This window comes from Malaclemys terrapin, chromosome 5 (assembly GCF_027887155.1).
Source record: "Malaclemys terrapin pileata isolate rMalTer1 chromosome 5, rMalTer1.hap1, whole genome shotgun sequence".
In the NCBI taxonomy this organism is placed as follows: Eukaryota; Metazoa; Chordata; order Testudines; family Emydidae; genus Malaclemys; species Malaclemys terrapin.
This window is the reverse complement of record NC_071509.1, coordinates 78,925,237-78,945,799: the sequence shown is the minus strand read 5'-3', so window position 1 is coordinate 78,945,799 and position 20,563 is coordinate 78,925,237. Positions and strand designations below refer to the sequence as shown.

The 20,563-nt window shown below is 39.2% G+C and overlaps 1 protein-coding gene across 9 annotated transcripts in view; it reads left to right on the top strand.

The window, feature by feature from the left end:
- The window catches only part of RAPGEF2 (Rap guanine nucleotide exchange factor 2), a 335,598-nt gene extending 318,187 nt beyond the window's left edge, over nt 1–17,411 (top strand). For 7 of the 9 annotated variants that reach the window (XM_054030402.1, XM_054030403.1, XM_054030401.1 and 4 more), the window contains 7 exons: nt 240–463; nt 778–957; nt 3,497–3,649; nt 9,414–9,639; nt 10,293–10,852; nt 14,247–14,552; nt 15,402–17,411. In XM_054030402.1, the coding sequence (XP_053886377.1) occupies nt 240–463; nt 778–957; nt 3,497–3,649; nt 9,414–9,639; nt 10,293–10,852; nt 14,247–14,552; nt 15,402–15,427 (1,675 nt within the window). In that variant the 3' untranslated portion in view covers nt 15,428–17,411. The remainder of the gene's footprint in view (nt 1–239; nt 464–777; nt 958–3,496; nt 3,650–9,413; nt 9,640–10,292; nt 10,853–14,246; nt 14,553–15,401) is intronic. The other 2 variants (XM_054030406.1, XM_054030405.1) reach the window with 2 other exon arrangements.
- The last annotated feature ends 3,152 nt before the right edge of the window (nt 17,412–20,563 follow it).

Genomic DNA, 20,563 nt, shown 5'->3' with positions numbered 1-20,563 from the left:
CAGAATAGGTTCCAGGCAGTTATTTTATTTAATTATACACAAATTATTATTTTTAACCAAATAAAGAGATTTCTTGATCCTCATCTTCTGTCTATTATAGCTGTTTGACTTACTGGAATGAGGCATGTAAGCTTTGACCGTAGACTGACATTCATGGAACCTTTTGCATGTTTCCAGTTTATGAAGTGATACTGTGCTGGACTAAGTCTATCTTTCTCCTCTTTCCCACTTCACTTCAGGTCTCTCAGCCAGGGCAGTACAAATGCAGCAGTGCTAGATGTTGCACAAACAGGGGGACACAAAAAGCGGGTACGTCGCAGCTCCTTTCTCAATGCCAAAAAACTGTATGAAGATGCTCAAATGGCACGAAAAGTGAAGCAGTACCTCTCTAACTTGGACCTGGAAATGGATGAAGAGAGCCTCCAGACACTGTCTCTGCAGTGTGAGCCAGCCACCAACACATGTGAGCTTTTTCATTAAATAAGCATTATACGTAGCCGCTTATATCTGCATGTAACTTAACTTCTGGGCTATATCTTCCTGTCACTTACATATCTGTTCTCTGAGCTCTGTTATGTGGAAAGGTCAGCAAAGATTTTATAATTAAAAACAATATGTGTTAAAAGTTCTCTCCCTCCCTTTGCCTCTTTAAATAGGTATGGATACCGCAATCATTGTATCTTAGCTCCTTTTAATTAAAATCAGGAGTTTTGAACCTTTCACTTAAAGACTGCTGAAATAGAAGTTAATTCCTTGTTTCTTCCATTTACTACAAAGTACCGAAGAATCCAGGGGACAAACGGTCTGGGAAACAGGAAACGTCACCAGTGGCACCTAGGGCAGGAATTCAGCAGAAGGTGCAGCAGCAGCATAAAATAAACCAAGCATTGCAGGTCCCTGCTGTGTCCCTCTATCCATCTCGCAAGAAAGTACCAGTCAAAGACCTCCCACCATTTGGTAAGTGAAATGAGTGGGCGGATGTGTGTTGCTAAAAACGTTTAAATGTTTTTGTATAGTTCAAGCAGGTGTATTTTTGAATTGGTGAAATATTGTAACATTTAGTTCAAGTTAGTGCTCTCAATTATCCCTCTCAGTTTAGACAGCATATATAAATCCTCCTCCTAGCAGATAAAACAGGAGAAAACTACTCCTAGTAAAGGGGTCTGGCTGGCTTATCCTTTTCAGTTGTAGACTTGTTTCCATCCGGTGATAATTGCTCTCCTGGCTGGTGCACTAGACCCTCGGGCTTAAATTTTCAAGTCACTAATGATTTTGCTTGTCTCCATTTTTGAGTGATCAATCTGAGAGACCATAAAGGGGCCTGATTTTCAAAAGTGTTTGAGCATCTGCCCTCCAAAAATCAGGCCTGTCCAAGGTATGTCAAGTTGAGTACCCCCAGTCATTAATCACTTTTGAAAATGTGGGCTGTAGCTTTTAACTTTTTCATTTGACACTTGCCCTTCACCACCACATTACCCCAAATCTTTTTCTATTGCAGTGCTAAAGTTCCACTGTTTGGGATGCCACAGATTGAAATAGGAGACTGGTAATATCTTATAAATAATTTGATTTCTCCAAGTCTCTCTCTGGCAGCTAAAGTAGCTCATCCTGTTGCAGTGTTATGAAGTAGTCTGAAATTTTTCATATCTAATTTGAATTAAAAACATATTTTCAAATTTGTTTCTAAGCAGGATACGCTAGCTATCCCCTTTATACAGGGAGTGATTTTCCAGAAACGTTGCTCTTATTCTGTCTCCACCTGCTATTAGGATCTCTCACACCTATTGTTTAGGCTACAAAAGAGGGATTTAAAAAAATGAACACCAAATGAACAAGAAATAATGTAGTATTCTGCTGTCTAGAGGATCAAATCCTGTAGATTCTGCTGTCTAGAGGATCAAATAAACTGTATTAATCAAATAATTCTGGATTATTGATTGCAACACTGCAGTCCTCTAGATCAAATGCAAATTCTGTAGCAACTCCACCCCTGAAATTTGCAGAGATGTCGCATGTAGATCTGTCTGCACTTTTAATCAGCAAACTTGATGCCTGTTTCAAGAGAGCAGTTCTTCAGTCTTTGCTCTCTAGGTCTTCTCTAGGAGTTGTTACTGCTAATCTCCCAAAGTATAGGGTTTGTGCAGAGACCGTTCTCAAAGGAGAAAGGAAGAAAGCCAACTCTAGGAATATATTGCCCCACCAGATATTCACTTGCCCAACCTTCCGCATCACTTTCTTTGGTGATATTCTAAGCCATTTTGAATACTGAAGAGTAGTTGAGGCCTTTTTATGTAATCTTTCAGTAAACATTGGAATCTCTGAGGGATTGTGTACAGCTCCACCATTTGCTAGTTTTGATCTCCCAGTACTCATCACACGCATCTCCCAGGTGATAGATCTGCAGAAAAAATATTCTGGAACACGAGTTACAGGAGATCTTTTCGATGAACAGGTGGAAACTCAGACACAGCAATATTTTGCTAGTAGATATGAATTGGAATCTGAAACAGAGTAGTCCAATTTCATTGTCAAAGCTGAGAAAAATACAGAAATAAACAGCATATTGTAAATAGAGAGGAGTAAATTATTTTTTTTATTTTAGATTATTAAAAGTGGTATTAGAGAGATGAGGTGGATAAGGTAAAAAAAATTTTATTGGACCAACTTCTGTTGGTGAGAGAAACAAGCTTTTGAGCTACACAGAGCTCTTTTTCAGGTCTGGGAAACTTAGGCTATGTCTACACTAGAGACCTTACAGCGGCACAGCTGTACTGCTGCAAGATCTATGTATCCACTCTATGCCCATGGGAGAGAGCTCTCGCATCAGCATAACTAAACCACTCTCAACAAGCGGCGGTAGCTACATCATCGGGAAATCGTCTTCCACCAACATAGCGCTGTTCACACCGATGCTTATGTCATTGTAACTTACGTTGGACAGGAGTGTGTTTTTGCACATCCCTGAGTGACATAAGTTTTACTGACAAAAGTGCTAGTGTAATAGCTGAATACAAGGTGGAACAGATCATTTAGCATAAGTAGTTAACACATGTTTCAAGGGAACATTCAAGGTGAAGTGGCCTGTTAACACCCTTCAAGTGATAGGGAGGAAAGGAAAGCAAGGAGGGGTTGGAAGGGTTGTTAGTGGGTTGTAGATAGTTGTAATAAGCCAGAAATCCAGTGTCTCTATTCAGTCCATGATTTTTAGTGTCTAGTGAAGTTATGAATTTAAGCTCCCAGGCTCGTCTTTTGAAAGTGCTGTGCTGGTTTTCTGTGAGGATGAGAACTGATAGGTCAGATGTAGAGTGATTGCTTTGGTAAAAGTGTTCACTCAAAGTGGTATTAGTAACTCAAGGAAGATAAATATTTTATCTTTACAGTGTCCCTATAATGCATTGTAAAATTAACAAGTGTATATATTTCCAGCTTAATTCTTTCTTTCTTTCTTTCTTTCTTTCTTTCTTTCTTTCTTTCTTTCTTTCTTTCTTTCTTAAAGGCATTAACTCCCCACAAGCTTTAAAGAAAATTCTTTCATTGTCTGAAGAAGGAAGTTTGGACCGTCACAAGAAACAAGCTGAAGACACAATATCAAATGCATCTTCACAGTTGTCTTCTCCTCCCACATCACCACAGACCTCTCCAAGGAAAGGTATAAGATATGCAACACTTTCCCGTCCTTTTCCTGAAACCTGCAGGCTTTAGAAATAACTGTGAGGGGATCTTGGAGACTAATGGCTTGTCTAGATGAACAATTAGTGCACAGCAAGCTGGGATGTAAATCTACAGCACACTAACTGTTCATGTGGACTCTGCTACCAAACTAAAAGTTCACTAGTGCACACTGATCTACTTGCGTCTCAAAGCAGAATAAATCAAAATGCCCTTTCAGTGTGTGGTAGCATGGTCCACATGGACATTTAGTGCACAGCAGACTAGCGCACTGTAGATTTACACCACAGTTTGCTGCACGCTACCTGTGTGTCTAGATAAGCCCTAAGGGTGACATCTTTTCCTACTTATGCTGCCATATGAGGATTGGCAGGGGACTGGAGTAGTGGTGCCCAAGTGGATGCCTCAGGAACCATCCTGTTAGCAAAACGCAGGAAGATGGGTTTAGAGTATCCTGGAGCCATCACACTAAGCAACTCTCCTTACTGCTACTTCAGAGAAAAAACATGTCTCCTTCAGTTGCCCTCTACCAAAGGCAGCATACATGGGCAGAAGTTCAGAGCTCATAGTGGCACTTTGGAGCATCACTGGGTATAATAACCAAGCCCTCTGCTGATTTCTAAAGGAATTACTAGGTTAAAATCATGCCTGCCTGCTGTGCAATTGTGCTGGATGGAGAAGGACCCATGCAAGACAGCAGGATTTTCTGTAGAGTGTTAAAGGCTCAGATCACTAAAGCATTACATTTCCTTTATGCAAATACCTTAGTCATCCCAAGAATCAAGGTGGAAGTTTGACACATGGCTTTGCACAATGAGGCTTTCTTGGCTGAGTTAGTTTCTATGAAATTATTTAAAATTATCTTAAAATATACTGGTAGAGATTACTGTCCAGTGTGACTGGCCAAAACTGCAAATGAGTTTAAACAAGATGATTTAAGACTCCTGATGAATTTCTGTCCTGTTTCCTTTTTCATTGTACTGGCTCTGGCTGTTAATTAAGAGAAAAAAGATCAAGTGCAAGCACTTGCCTTTCTTGTATTTAAAAAAAAAAAAAAAAGAGTGTCACTATAGAAATGGAATAGCATATTCCTATAGCAGTTAACCTCGAGGTCATTTTCTCCTCCTATCCTTTTCAGAATAACATGGAAATCAATTTTAATGGCTGCATGAGAGAAAGTTGTATTAAAAAATCTATGTCTGAGTTGAGCCCCACACAGTAAGAGCTCAGACTTGTGATAGAGCTTGGACAGTTCTAGATTTCACTGTAGAAATGACTCCCACCAAATTGCACTGTGATGCTGAGAAATTGAAACTTGTGTGCATTTCATCTGGGTATCACTCTCTCCTGTGTCTGTCAAATGGATATCTAAACTCTTTTCTCATCCTGTTGTTAGGTGGCAGTGGCAATTAGCTGAGATATTATGGCTCCAGACAGTCGGCTCTAACCAGTTCCTCCTCTTCTCTCGAAAGTGAGAACAGTAACAAGAATAACAATGCACCACGGGCCTATAGGATAGGTGGGGTTTACAAAACCGAAAGGAAAAAGATCACACGCACAATTGGCTAATGTTTTTAAAAGGGATGAGGGGTGTGTCCTTCAGAAGTACAAATACATATCCAAAAGCACTGCTGAAGTGAGCTTGTCTAAGGGTGAGATAGAGGAGGATCTTAGGCAGAAAATCTTTTGATAATCAGCTCAAGTCTTTGTAAGATCTCAGCATAATTTTATCTCATGGACTTTAGTAAGGTGTAAATTTATATGAATTTGATCACATTCTATCAAGGCCAGTGCATTTATTGAAAAAGGAATCGGGATCAAATAAATGGAGAGGAAGTGTAGTACTGTGTATTTGGTAAAGCAATCCGTGAAAATGGTTCTAAATTTCAAAGCATTTCCAAGATTTAGTGGCACCATGAACTAACGTGTTTTCTCTCTTAACTTTAATCAGATTTGGCAGTGTTAGGGACAGATCCTCAGCGAGTATGAATTGTGTAGCTCCACTGAAATCTCTTTGAAGTTTAATGGTGATTTTCAAACTAAAAATTAAAATTGCATGCTTACATACAAAAGTAGGTTAGATGCCATTCAACAACATATCTTTTTAATTCTTTTTGTACAGCACCTTGCACAATGACTAGGGATCCTGGTCATTACAGTAATACAAATATTTTGTAATAAAAATAATAGCTGATAGACATTCATCACAAAATTACATTTTAATAATTTACCTTCCTAAAGAACTGCTTTTAGGATAAACTTTCTAAGACTATGTGTACACTACCACTTATGTCGGTATAACTTATGTCACTCAGGGATGTGAGAAAGCCACCCTTTTGAGCAACATAAGTTACATTGACCTAAGTGCTGGTGTGGACAGCACTATGTCGGTGGGAGAGCTTCTCCCGCCAACATAACTACAGCTGCTTGTTGGGGGTGGATTAATTAAGTCAACGGGAGAGCTCTCTGCCGTCAGCTTTAGATCATCTGTACACGAGAGCTTGCATCGGTGCAACTGCACCGCTGAAAGATGTCTAGTGTAGCCATAGCCTAGAAAATGTTAATTGCCTGAAAACAAAGGATTAGATGGCCAGCTCAGGTTTAGCTGACAAATCTCACATGCAGTGCTATAATCAAGGCCCATATTTGCAAGGTGATCAATCATCTACATGCAAAGTGTGAATTGTCTGCTGTGTTCTATGCTATCATGCAAACGGCCCCAGTGCCGAAGTATTCTTGACTCTGTTTGTTCAAAATGGAGACAAAATGAGGGAGCATGCTAAAGTAAATGACTTTGTGTTGGAGGGAATGACTCTTGTAGCCCCTCACATAAATGGAACATACATTGGAAACCTGTTTGGATTAGATAGTCAGTGAAGGTCAGATGAATGGTACATAGGAATGTAGGAATTGCCATACTATCAGGCCTAAGGTCCATGTGATCCAATATACTGTCAGTGGCCAGTACCAGAAGCATCAGAGGAACCTTTAAGAAATCAGCAATAGGTACATATGAAATAATCTGCTCCCCCACATAGGTTTCATCCTGATCTCTGTTAGAGATTGGTTTAAACCCCGAAGACTTAATATCCCATCCAAAATTTCTGTTATCATTAATTATTGTAACTGGATATTCTGTTATACAAGAAATGTCACATCCCTTTTTAATTCTTGCTACTTTCTTGGCCTCAGTTACTTCCTGTGGGAATGAGTTCCACACGTGAGTTCCACACTGAGTATTTCCTATTATCAGTTTTGAATTTGCCACTGTTTAATTTTTCCAAACGTTGTCAAATGCTTAATTTCATTGCGATATGAGACAGAGAACGGAAGTTCTTAATTTGCCTTCTCTATACTGTACACATATACATTGGAATTGGAACTGCAGAATTAGACGTTCAACAATTGTTTACCTTCTGTCGTCAAACAACAGAAATCCCCAATAACATTTTTAAGTGTTTCCCAAACACTTGCTTTGTTTTGACTTCTTTTGTCCAAAAGAAATACAGGCAGTGGTGAAGAAAGTAAACCAAATGTTAGAATGGGACCAAGAGGGGAGGGATAGCTCAGTGGTTTGAGCATTGGCCTGTTAAACCCAGGGTTGTGAGTTCAATCCTTGAGGGGGCCACTTGGGGATCTGGGGCACAATCTGTACTTGGTCCTGCTAGTGAAGGCAGGGGGCTGGACTCAATGACCTTTCAAGGTCCCTTCCAGTTCTAGGAGATGGGATATCTCCATTTAAAAAAAAAAAAAAAAAAAAAAAAAAAAGATGAGATGGCGAAAAAGGAAAATACTTTAATGACATTATCTAACTCAGTGTAAAATCCTCATTTAAAATAGTATGTTTAGTTCTGGTCACTCCACCTCCAAAAGGTTTTGGAAGAATTATGGAAGGGGGTTTAGAGCAGTGGCTCTCAAACAAATTACTGGTGACCCCTTTCACATAGCAAGCCTCTGAGTGCAACCCCCTTTTATATAAAAAAGTGTTTTTAATTTATATTTAACACCCTTATAAATGCTGGCGGCAAAGCAGGGGTTTGGGGTGGAGGTTAACAGCTTGCGATCCCCCCATGTAATAACGTCACGACCCCCTGAGGGGTCCCAACCCCCAGTTTGAGAACCCTTGGTAAGGTGAGGGGAATGATTAAGAGAATGGAAAAACTCTCATATGAAGAGAGATTGAAAAGATTAGGATTGGTTACCTGACAAAGGAGATGAATAAGAAGGGATAGGATAAAAAATAACGTTTATAAGAGAGGGTAGATCAGGATCTTCTGTTCACCTTGTTTCATAATATGAACTTGAAAGCTGGTAAATTGAAAACTGGTAAAAGGAAATAATTTTTCACAACTAGCTTGTGGAATGTGTTACAGGTATAACTGAGGCCAAAAGCATAGTAGAATTGAAAAAAGATAAGATATTTATATAGATAACATGTATGTCTAGAGTTGTTCTAGCAAATACTTAAAGGTTTGGAAGGAATATAATTCCTCATACTTCAGGACTAAAGGCAAACGTTAACTATTGGGGGTTAGAAGGAAACTTTCTCTAGGGACAGAGGGTAACACTGAAAGGTATTTTGCACCTTTCCCTGCGTGGCTCACTGTTGAAAACAGGATCCTGGACTACATAGTCCACTGGCTTCATCCATCATGGAAGTTCTTATGTTCCAAGCCCCCCATAGTCTGTGTTAAGATACTGTGACAGACCCAGACCAGTGGGGTACAGGAGTCTGGTAGTGGGCAAATATACTGGTCACTGGATGAGTAGTTTTCTGTTCCCTGAGTGACCAGAGCAGGGGCTGCACTAGAGTAATCAGGAACCTGCTAGAACCAGTTCAGGCAGGCAGGCTAATTAGGACACCTGGAGCCAATTAAGAAGCTTCTAGAATCAATTAAGGCAGGCTAATCAGGGCACCTGGGTTTTAAAAAGGAGCTCACTTCAGTTTGTGGTGTGAGTGTGAGGAGCTGGGAGCAAGAGGCATAAGGAGCTGAGAGTGAGAGGGTGTGCTGCTGGAGGACTGAGGAGCACAAGCGTTATCAGACACCAGGAGGAAGGTCCCGTGGTGAGAATAAGAAAGGTGTTTGGAGAAGGCCATGGGGAAATAGCCCAGGGAGTTATAACTGTCATGCAGCTGTTACAGGAGGCACTATAGACAGCTGCAGTCCACAGGGCCCTGGGCTGGAACCCGGAGTAGAGGGCGGGCCCGGGTTCCCCCCAAACCTCCCAATTGACCTGGACTGTGGGTTCTTCCAGAGGGGAAGGTCTCTGGGCTGTTCCCCAACCCACATGGTGAATCTCTGAGGCAAGAAAATCCGCCAGTAAGCGCAGGACCTACCAAGATAGAGGAGGAACTTTGTCACAATACATAGACATAAATAATACTGCAAGACTGGGTGTTATGTCCTACAAAGGGAAATGTTTTAATATAATTCTAGAGAGCCAAAAACACCAGGAATTGATAAATTTGGCAATAGTTTTGTAAAGAAGAGATCAGACTTTTCTAAATACAAATATTTCATGTTGCCACTTACCTTTAAACCTACATTCAGAAATAAAACAGCCACATTTGAATGATGGTCTTGTTGCATATTTTTGTTGCATACAGTACTGCTCTTGATAATTATATTTGCTCCAATAGTATTGATATTGAATATCTATGCTAATGCTTGAACTTTTCTTTAAGAAATCTTTTGATTGTAAATTTAGAATGTCTATTTAATGTTATTCTGATCCTTATGCAGGTTATACTTTGGCTCCTAGTGGCACCGTGGATAACTTTTCAGATTCTGGTCACAGCGAAATTTCTTCCAGATCTAGTATTGTCAGCAATTCTTCATTTGACTCCATGCCAGTGTCACTGCATGATGAGAGGAGACAGAGGCATTCTGTCAGCATTGTGGAGACTAATCTTGGTGTGGGTAGAATTGATAGAAGAGCCATGATTGAACCAGATCAATACAGCTTAGGGTAGGAATTGTATATATTTACATTTTTTTAAAAACTCTCTTCTGCAGCTGTTGTAGAAATTTCCTCCCTTCTGTGAGAGAATTCCACTCTCTCCTTCCAGGTCACCACTTCTATATTACCTCTGTTTTTTTAATACTTTACATTCAGATGAGAAAATATCCCACATTGTTCTAATGTCTACAGCAGTGCCAGTAACTACGTGCACCTGCTCTTCACCTTTAGAGCATTTATAAATGCTACAGGTGATCCTCACTCCTGTGGCAGGCTAGTGTTGTGACAAGAAGTGTTTAAAGTACAGTATTATCCTTATTTTACAGATGGGGGGAACCTTTCAACTGAATCCCAAAGTATGTCACATTTTCATCAGTACCTTTTTAGTAACTGCTGAAGTGCTTTGTTGTCAAGGATAGCCTTACAAAAAGAATGCCCTGTACTCAAAATTGACCAAGTCATTAGTTAGTACCAATTACATTAAACTTTGGATATTGGAAAGCTATGCTATAGATGATACTTGTATCAACTGTGTTTTTCATTAGCTATCAAATTCTCTTGGTCTGTAAAGCAATGAATGCTTTACAGTTCTGATTTGCTGATTATCACTTATGATACCATTGTAAAATTTCTCTTCCTTTCTTTGTATTTTTTACATCTAGTTCATATGCACCACTGTCAGAGAACAGAGGCCTGTATGCTGGAGCAACTGTGCTTTCTTCTCCCAGTACAGAAGAGCTATCACAGGATCAGGGGGATCGCGCTTCACTTGATGCTGCAGACAGTGGCCGTGGCAGCTGGACTTCTTGCTCAAGTGGTTCTCATGACAACATACAGACAATACAACACCAGAGAAGCTGGGAGACTCTTCCTTTTGGACATGTTCATTTCGATAGTTCAGGCGATGGGGCAGGATTATGGGCCTCAGGCAGTCATATGGACCAGATGATGTTCCCCGATCATGGCACAAAATATGGCAGGCAGAGTCAAGGTAGGGAGGGCCTTGATCAAGCACAGTCCAGAGCAAGCTGGGCATCCTCAACAGGCTACTGGGGAGAGGACTCAGAAGGTGATACAGGTACCATAAAGCGGCGGGGTGGGAAGGATGTTTCAATTGAAGCTGAAACCAGTAGCATAACATCTGTAACAGCAGAGGAGTCAAAGCCAGCTCCCATGTCCTCTCATATAACTATATCATCAAGTAGTGCAAAGGGGCTTATTGGTAAGTTATATTTTGTTTACCACAAAGTATCCTGTTCATTTACATATAGATGTGAATTTACTATATAAGTATTTTGCTTTAATCTGATTTGTTTTTAAAGCAAAAAGCGCAGTCAATTTGTAGTTTCTCTCAAATTTTGCCCTTCAATTGTGTGTTTGCTGCTGAGAAAAGCATCACTTTGTAATGTAGATTCTCATTCCTGAGTTATGTGGCCTCTTGTACTTCCTTCCCAGGTGCCATAAAATCAAGAATTCAACTCAACTGTTGGTGGTTGGTATTTTGAGATTCTAATGTATTTAGGTTACAATTTTCAAGCTTGGGTGACTGAAGTAAGGCACCGAAGTCTGTATGCAGGGATCTCATTAAATATGACCTGACTCTCAGTGTTCTACTCTACAAGTTCCTGTGACTTCAGTGGTAGTTGTGGATGTTCATCACCTCTGAAAATAGGGTCACTCTTAGTGCCTAAATACAGATTTAGATGTCTAACTTCAGATACCCTCGTTTGAAGATGTCTGCCTTGGTGCCTAGAAAATCAAGGACCTGAAACACTAGGACAGACCTTTTGCTAAAGGAAGTGAGGTTACTTTTTAAAATATTTTTTGCTGTGTTGAATTTTTGTCCAGATATTTCCCCCTTTACCTATGCAAGATGGATTTGGACAATCTGAGGCCACTGGTTTCTGTAACCATTTTATTCCCTCAAACCTCTCCCCCATTTCAGTCTACCCTCATCCTGAAGGAACTGCGTGAGAACTATCTGGTCTGCCAGCATGACAATGTAGTTAGGGCATAATGGTAAACATCCTTTCCATTCAGAAACTAAGTATATTACTTAGCAATGGGCCCAGCCCCCAAAGTTTCATCTGCAGATCTGAATTTCCTCAAAGGATGGAGGAGAACAGATGTTTTGGTTGAGGCCTATCTCTAATACTATTCACATCATGTAGTTTCCATTAGCATGTGGAATGACAGGCTTGACAAATGTGCTTCCAAGCTCTGCTCTTGAGCAAGGCAGCAAACATCCCACCATGCCACTAGGAGGCCTGTTTCTAAAAAAAAATCTAGTTTATAAAGATTTCAGAAATATAAGAGAAGCCTGAAAGTTCCAGTCATTTCATTTCCATCCAATTCAGATTCAGTGGAGACTTGCTTCTGCATTATTATTATCCTTGCACAGCTCTTCCCCACAGAAGCAGCATAATTAATCTTCCTATGGTCATATCAGTTTAACTCTATATTGGTCCTATGCAACTGATGAAGCGCTGTGATTGGGAACCGGAGCACTGATATAATCCTGGGGTGGAAGAAGTGAGTGGGGTCAAAGCGAAAGATAACAAGGATACAAATGGGGGTAGAGTGAAGTGGGAACAACCTGCTAGTTTAGTGGCAGCACATCAGAGTTGATTTTGGGCACTAACAGGCAAGCGAGGAAAGAGGTTAAGAGAAAACAAAATGATTTATATTTTCAAGAGTGAAAAAAAAGAAGAGTAGAAGGGAAGGGAAGAGACAAACACACGAAATTGAAGGTAGGAATAAGCACAGAAAATTGGTAACAGAAGCCAGAGGAGAGAGTAGTGAATGTTTAATGTTGGTGGAGAGAAAGTTATATTTGAGATTTTCGGATACCAATCTGTTTCAGAAACCCTTAAAACCTCTTTAAAATTTCTTGCACACTCCCTCTACCTAGATTGCATTTGGAAAAGAGCCACTGTTCAAACACAGTTGTTCAATACAGTCGGTCTTATGTTAGAGATTACTGCCTATGGTAGGACCATTTTTCTTCCTATTTATAATATCGTTAGGTCCCATCAGCACAAGTTACGTTAATAGATTCCTTATTTAACATGGTGAATTTCACATATATAATTCTGAGGGAGCTTTTTCCATGAGATTCAGCACCCTCTCAACTACAAGAAAGAAAGTAACAGTTTTTATGAAGGTTTAACAGATCTGTTCTGTCACATTAGATGAATGCATTGGCTACATGTTTGTTAATATTTCTATGTTTAGTGTCAACACCGTAATTTAAAAGATCATAATTAAGAGTCAAAGTGACCACCTTGGTGCCCTTGTGAAGTCTTTCTAAATGTAGACTCAAAAACACCATACTGTAGTAGTTCATACTCTGCTGCTGGTCTTCTCTGCCAGAGGACTAAAAGTTCTTTTTCAGTATACGTGCATTTTGTTTATCCTCTGTGTTGACAATTTGACCACTCCTGTACAAACATATGATCCTGTCCTTTCCTGAAGGAGTTGAACTATCTACAGACATTAGGAAATTGACCAATAGTATCCTGGGACCAACACTGATACAACACTGCAAACAATAATTAGTTATCATTTTTTAAAAGTTTAATGGTAGAAGTGTGTTTTGGGGAGGAATTTGAAGGATAGAATTAATTCAGTAAATGACACAAAATCAGTGGAAGACCCTAAATGGGAAATGTAGATTTTTCCCATTGTTGATTTTTCTTGTCCCATGTCATGACTGATTAGAAAGGATTTTCTTGAGATCTTAATTAATATGCACCTAACGAAAACTTACTCTAAAGAGATTTTAAGACTCTCCGAACTCCCTGACTAGAGTTTTCATGTCTATAGGTTTTTTAACCACTGAAATTTTTTTCAATTTCTTAATTTCCCAGTTTTTAAACTACTTGTCGCAGTATTTGATTTGCATTTCTAACACCTGTGGGGCAATATAGCAACTTCTGCAGCCTGAAAGACGTTAATAAGAAGCTAGCATAAAACTGAATAAGCAGAGGGAATTTTTCCAAACTCAAGCACTTTGGTTCACAACTGAATATCTGCCATTGCTCTTTCATCTGGGGAGTCTACATATTTTTTAAATGAGATGATGGGACTTGAGTTGTTTGAATTTGTGAGTGCTACCTTTTTTTCTTGACTGGCAGTATTTTAAAGCTTCAGAGTATAGGATATCAGGTCCTGACCTGCAGAGATCTATGTGCTTTATTTCATGAGCAGTCCCCTTGACTTCAATGGGTAATTGTATTGACTTGCAGATTCAGGGTTTTAGTGGAGACATCACTTAATTTGCGTAATTCTACTGCATGTACAGTTTAATGGACAGTAAGATATTTTGTCCTGTACTAAAAGTTAGAGGCTTAGCCAAGTATAACCATTGCCTGCATGATGGAAACACAGTCATACTGAACATACTGTCTTTTACCAAAAGTGTTTCTTACATGATTTCTGTTTTTTAAGGTGATATAATGTTGATACTTGTATAATATTTAAATCTTAACCTTTTTGTATTTGGATCAGATCTCGATTTGGTTGATATATTTCTTTCTTTCTCATTGCTGAAATTGTGTTTTGAACATATTTTCACAAGTTACTGTCTCTTATGGTAGTGTATTATTTTTCTGCAGCACGAAAAGAAGGTCGATATCGAGAACCACCTCCAACTCCCCCTGGTTATGTAGGAATACCTATTGCAGACTTTGCTGAAGGAGTTTCCCAGCCAACTAGAAAACCTCCGGATTACAACGTAGCACTTCAGAGGTCTAGGATGGTAGCACGGACATGTGAGACCCCTGGGACTTCAACTTTGCAGCAGCAATCACAAGGTCACTCAGCTAGCAGGCCTGTGAACAAACCTCAGTGGCACAAACCAAACGAGTCAGACCCACGTCTATCTCACTATCAGACTCAAGGGTTTTCCACAGAGGAGGATGGTAAATTTCTAATGTTTTCAAAACATTAATTAAGGGCTAGATTTAAACAGTCCATGAGCACTTTCACACGCATTGGAAATTCTGGCTCTAAATGTAATTGTTTTTCCACCTATAAATTTGTTTTTTAGGTTTTTTTTTTTTACCTTTTTGTTTCTAACTTTACTGTTTTATGCCAGAGAGTCCAATTTATTTCAAAAATGTTGTTAGAAGTTTTGTGCAGTCTTTATTCAGTTGACCTGTGCAGCTGAGGATACCAAGGAAATATTTCAAGCTTCATTAATTTTTTTTTACAAATGTTCATGTGACTGAGAGATTTATGAATTTGCCCACAGACGTTTTGACATTTCCACCAGTGAACACTTGTTATAAGCCATTTCAGCCTCAGAAGTTTTAATTTAAATAAACGCATTTGAAAATGAAGTGGTTTGTGGACAACTACAACTAGGGCCAACCACAAGATACCTCACTAAGCTATTAGAGATTTAGTAGTCTCTGGTTGAACGTTGTGTCCTCCAGGAAGAGGGAAAGCAAAGCCCACCCAGTTACGGTGCTTCTATGTCTTATTTTCTTTGGAAATACACTTCTAAAGAAATACACTCTTGATGATTCTATAGTTAAAACTGGCTTGCTTCATTTAAAATAACAAAGCATGCTCTGAATTTATGATTTTGAGATTATTTTACCTTAAGGGGAAAGGGAGGGAAAAATAATTACCTGTAGCAAATAAATATATGCTTAATTTTTACAGAGGAATGGAATATGTGTGAACACAGCAAATTTATTTCATTCAATAACAATCTAGTTTTAAACTGATTAAAATTTATTTTCCCCCCATCCTATTGTTTGCAGAAGATGAACAAGTCTCTGCCGTCTAAGAATTGGGGCTTTTCTGGATCCAGAGTGAGCCACCTTAAAGGAGAGCACAAGAAGACGTCCCTAGTATAGGAGCCTTGGAACTATAATTAAAGGATGGTAGACCTATTTGCCGCCTTCCCTGCCTTAAAGCAGCATGGGGCTTCTTCTCCCCCGTTCCTCCCCCCTTTCTCCTTGCATGTGAAATACTGTGAAGAAATCGCCCTGGCACTTTTCAAACTGTGTTGCTTGAAATGCACAGTGCAGCAATCTCCAAGCTACCACTGTCGCTGTCTGCCACATCACACAGTATCATTCCAAATTTCAAGATCATCACATCAAGATGATTAACTCTGGCTGCATTTCCCAATGCCTGGAAGGGTTTTGAAATCTTCCTTTTAGATTTTAATCACAATCCTAACACTTCATCTCATTGGGATAATGAGATACGCTAGTTGTCAAACGACATTGAGCCTTTAACGTACAAAGAGAAAAACACATTGAAATCCTTCAAGTATACAATGCTTGTTTGCTTGTTTACAATGCATTTGTTACAGTGCTGTATGTTGTTGTGTTCAGAAAGCAAATGTTACACCTGCATAATAATTACAGTATTATTTCATACTTTTTAGTAGGGTTGCCAGCCTGGGCTCCTAAAAACAAAACTGATATGGCTGAGCAGGGCAGAATGGAAGGCAGGAAGGGTTTTAGGATACAGCCTTTCATTGACCACCTAGCTCCACTCTTAAAGTGCCCCACCCTGGAGTCTTAAAAAGTTTGTAAATCATAGGATAGTATTTTGAAATGGGTCTAGCATCAATGCAGAACTAAGTGCTTGCAACTATCTAATGGAGGAAAACAGGACAACTTGTATAGTTTGTACCATACAATTTGTATACCTGTGCCTTGTGGAATACAGGATGGCATAGTTTAAAAAAAAAAAAAAAAAAAAAAAGTCCTATTCAAATGAGACAGATGGTAAACCCCACCTTTAAATTATATTTTTGTCTTACTATTGTTAGAAGGTTAGTTATTTTAAGAGAAAAATTAACTTGATAACATTGCAGTGAAGGCAATTTGGGATGTCACAGCTAATGTCAGCTGTTATTTCTGATCGAATAATCTCTCTCTGTTGACTTGGCATTAGGGAATAAACAAGCCTTTAAATTATGAAAAAACACATTTAGACATGCGAGCCTTTGCAATGCAGAAATAGTCACAACTGTTAATGGCTTTCTGGAACACTGCATGTGTAGAAAAGGCCAATGTGTAGCAACCACCTGCTCACAGCTGCTATTAACCCTATAATGACTGAAATGATCCTTCCCCTCTATTTTTGTGTTGTTTTTGCACAGACTCCGGAAAAGTGAAGGCTGCCAATCCGAGTAGTACTCAAATGTGAGGAACTGCTGGTCTTGGATTTTTTTCCATTGAACTCAGCTGATCATATTGATCAGTAGATAAACGTAAATAGCTTCAACTTTAAAGATCAAATTGCAGTGTTTTTTCACTGTATCAAACAATGTCAGTGCTTTATTTAATTATTCTCTCTCCTGTAATCATGGCTTTTGTCTATTTGCTTATATATCACATTGTCAATTATGAATTTGTAATTTTACATGTAATATGCATTATTTGCCAGTTTTATTATATAGGCTATGGACCTCATGTGCATATAGAAAGTCAGAAACCTAGCTCTATCACAAGTTGCACAAATATTATATAAGCATTAAGTAATTGTAGACCATAGGACTGCTAATCTCAGTTCACTCTGTGATGTCAAGTGCAGAATGTACAATTAACTGGTGATTTCCTCATACTTTTGATACTACTTGTACCTGTATGTCTTTTAGAAAGACATTGGTGGAGTCTGTATCCCTTTTGTATTTTTAATACAATAATTGTACATATTGGTTATATTTTTGTTGAAAATGGTAGAAATGTACTATGTTTATGCTTCTACATCTGATTTGTATGAAGCTGAAAAATAAATAAATATAACATGAATGCAGTCCATATTGATTCTTACACATTTTACGGGTTCATCGTATTTGAGCAAATTCAATTTTGAAAATAATTTACTTCACTGTACATGAATATTAAAGGAATACTATCAAGGAACAGGCACAAAATTGAAGTGAAGATTTTTTTAAACCCACTGTGTTGTTGCCAATAAATTAATATGTCCATTACTAATCCAAAATGGCCAGCAGCGGCATTAGAACAGCAAGGATTGTGCTGACATCGTTGCTGTTAATAAACAGACAAGCAAGGTAAATAAGGAGGGTCGTGTTGGCTTAGGACTCAATAAGACTCAGGGGCAATGAATCCATATTTACAAAATTTGGGGTGGGGAGAAGTATGGAAAGATGTTTTACCTACTTAGACACCTGAAACTATTGCATGTAATGAAAAGTACCTGAGAGTGTCCCTTTTAACAAAAGCCAGATGCTGTAATCTATATAATGTCACAAGTGTTTGTTCTTTTGTGGGTGTTTGAACTCTAGCTACTTGTAATTGGATATAGGAGACTGGTTTAAAACATCTTTTCTTAGCCTATCCATTAGTTATATTTGGCTTGTATTTAAAAAAAAAAGCGGGGGGGGAGGGGGGCAAGTATTATTTCCAAATGAAAGTCACTGCTTTAGAGAAAAGAGCAAAAAATGGTTTGTTTGGATTTTTGCTATAACCCTTCATAATATGACCCTAAAAAACACCCCACACTCAAGCTCAAATAATATGTATAGTACCAGTTTTCATAAAAGAACACTGGACATGTAAGAGTCAAGTGATCATTGCAATTACTTTTCATCTCTGGAATATGTGCCACTTCAAGGCCCGGTAAATTTTAAGTAGGATTGGATATTGGGGGGAGGTGGTATTTTTGTTGTTTTTTGCAGTAACTAATCCATGTTAATCTGTGCCTCATGCCTCTGGGTGAATTTCAACAAGCCAGATCAGGGCTGTCACAGTAATAACTTTTCTTATGACATTAACAGAAATGGAATAAACATTTGTTTTACATTCAGTACTTCATAAATATTTCTCAGGGAATACTAATCATGACAGATTTTTTTGATTGACAGTGATTTTCCCCCAGTTGGTGTGGTGATGTGTGTGATTCACTTGCAAGTAAGTCATTTTGCTCCATGTTTGTCATACTGCTGTATTACACAGATCCACTGCCCTCTACTTTATGCCTTCCCTTTCTTCTATTCGGTAGCTCTAGAACAACCATTAAGAAGAAACCATCAAAAAAGAGTAATAGGTATGTAAATTTGACCTGCAACTGTTGCTGAGTTCATTAGGGATTGTTTTTGGTTATAGCATTCAAGAAATCAATTGGTTCCAACAGAATCAGAAGCTGTGATGTACAGTGAGTTCTTATAAAGGCAAGCTAATAAGCTGAATGTACTCTGTGGTATGTTTGTTTGCACAGAGCGTGGGTTGAAGTGGCAAGATAAACCATATTTCACTAGAGAGAAAAAATCTTAGATTGTAAGCTCTTTGAGGCAGGGAATATCTGGTGTATGTTTGTACAGTGCCTAGCACAGTGGGGCCCCAATTTTGATTTGGGACCCCCAGGGGCTACTGCAGTACAAATAATAAATCTTCTTCGAGTGTTGGTCCCTGTGTGTGTTTCCCATGTGGATATGCAGGTGCCTGAGTCTGGAGATGCTTAGCAAGCAACGTCCACTGGCCCCTCCCATGTGCTGTTGCCCTCCTCTTGCTCCAGATCAGGGGCATAAGAGACGGTCCAGGCTGACACCTCGCCAGTTCCTTCTTGCTGCCACATGGTCCGAGTTGGAATCCTCTAGGTCCAGCTTCTTTCTTACCAGCCTGTAAATAGTTTTAACATTTAGCATAGTTAGTTTTATATAGTATAGCTTAGTTTTTTCCCCACGTGGGAGTCACAGAGCCCTGACATTCAAGAATTGTCTCTCTTGCCCTTGATCCTTCTCTATGAGCAATGATCCATGACTGTCTGGGTGGGCGTGGGGCACGATCAGCAAAGTGCAGCATTTGCCGCTCCTTTCTCCAGCAAACACATGAAGTTCGTGAGCTTTAGTTGAGCAAACACCTTAAGGAGAAGTGCACCTCTGAGCTTGGAAGAGGAGCTAGTGCTGCCAAGCCCAAAGAATTGTGTTCCAGGGCTTTGCATGAGAGTAAGGGGCACTTTTGTAGATACAAGGGCAGCTCTTTTGGCTGAAATGCTTCATTGCTTTGTCTATGATGGTCACTGTGGTAGCGTCTGACAGTTCATTTAGTTCCTAGAAGTATGAATAATGGTCTACAATAATGAGGTAGTTTATAGAAAAAATCCACACACTGAGATATTTACATACTCCTGCCCCAGGAAGAGTTGTGTGTCCTGTCAATGAAGGCTTACGGGAGCCAACAAAAATACTCTGGTGGACTCCAGCCTCTCTATACCTACTATGGTCAAATGATGGTACTGTGATGTTACACTCCATATGCTTTATGAAAATATGCTTATGAATGTGAATATGATGCATCTGGAATATGCTTTATGCAAAAGGTCTCTTGTAAGGTATCATTACAAAGCTTATAATCTACTGAGTGTGTTCATCCTATTTGTTTGCATGTATTATTTCTATGTCTGAAGTTAAGAGGATAAGATATAAACTTGTATTACTGATGTAGACATATTAAGTGGAAGCCATTAAGGGTGCTTCAGAATCAATGAATTGTAAATGGCTGTTTACTTGCAAACCTTCCTGTGTACATGTAGGCCAGCCCATATCACCTGATAATGAAATCCATCTTAAATCTGGTACTTTTTCATGTAAAAGGAAGGGTGGGGACCCAGAAAGAAAAAAGGTTACCATCTGGTGCCAAAGATATAAAAGAGGGTGGAGCAGGACAAAAGGGGTAGCCAGTCATATGAGAGCCCCTGTTTACCACCTGAGATGTCTACTGGAACTAACAAGGACTGTACCAGGGGAAAGAATTGGGCCCAGACTAGGAAGGAATCTAGTCTGTGAAAGAAGCTTATTGGAACATCCCTGAGGACAAGATATTACCTGTAATCAGTTTCTTAATGTATTAGGCTTAGACTTGTGTGTTTTTGCTTCATTTTGCTTGGTGACTTACTTTGTTTGGTCTGTTATTACTTGAAACCACTTAAATCTTCCTTT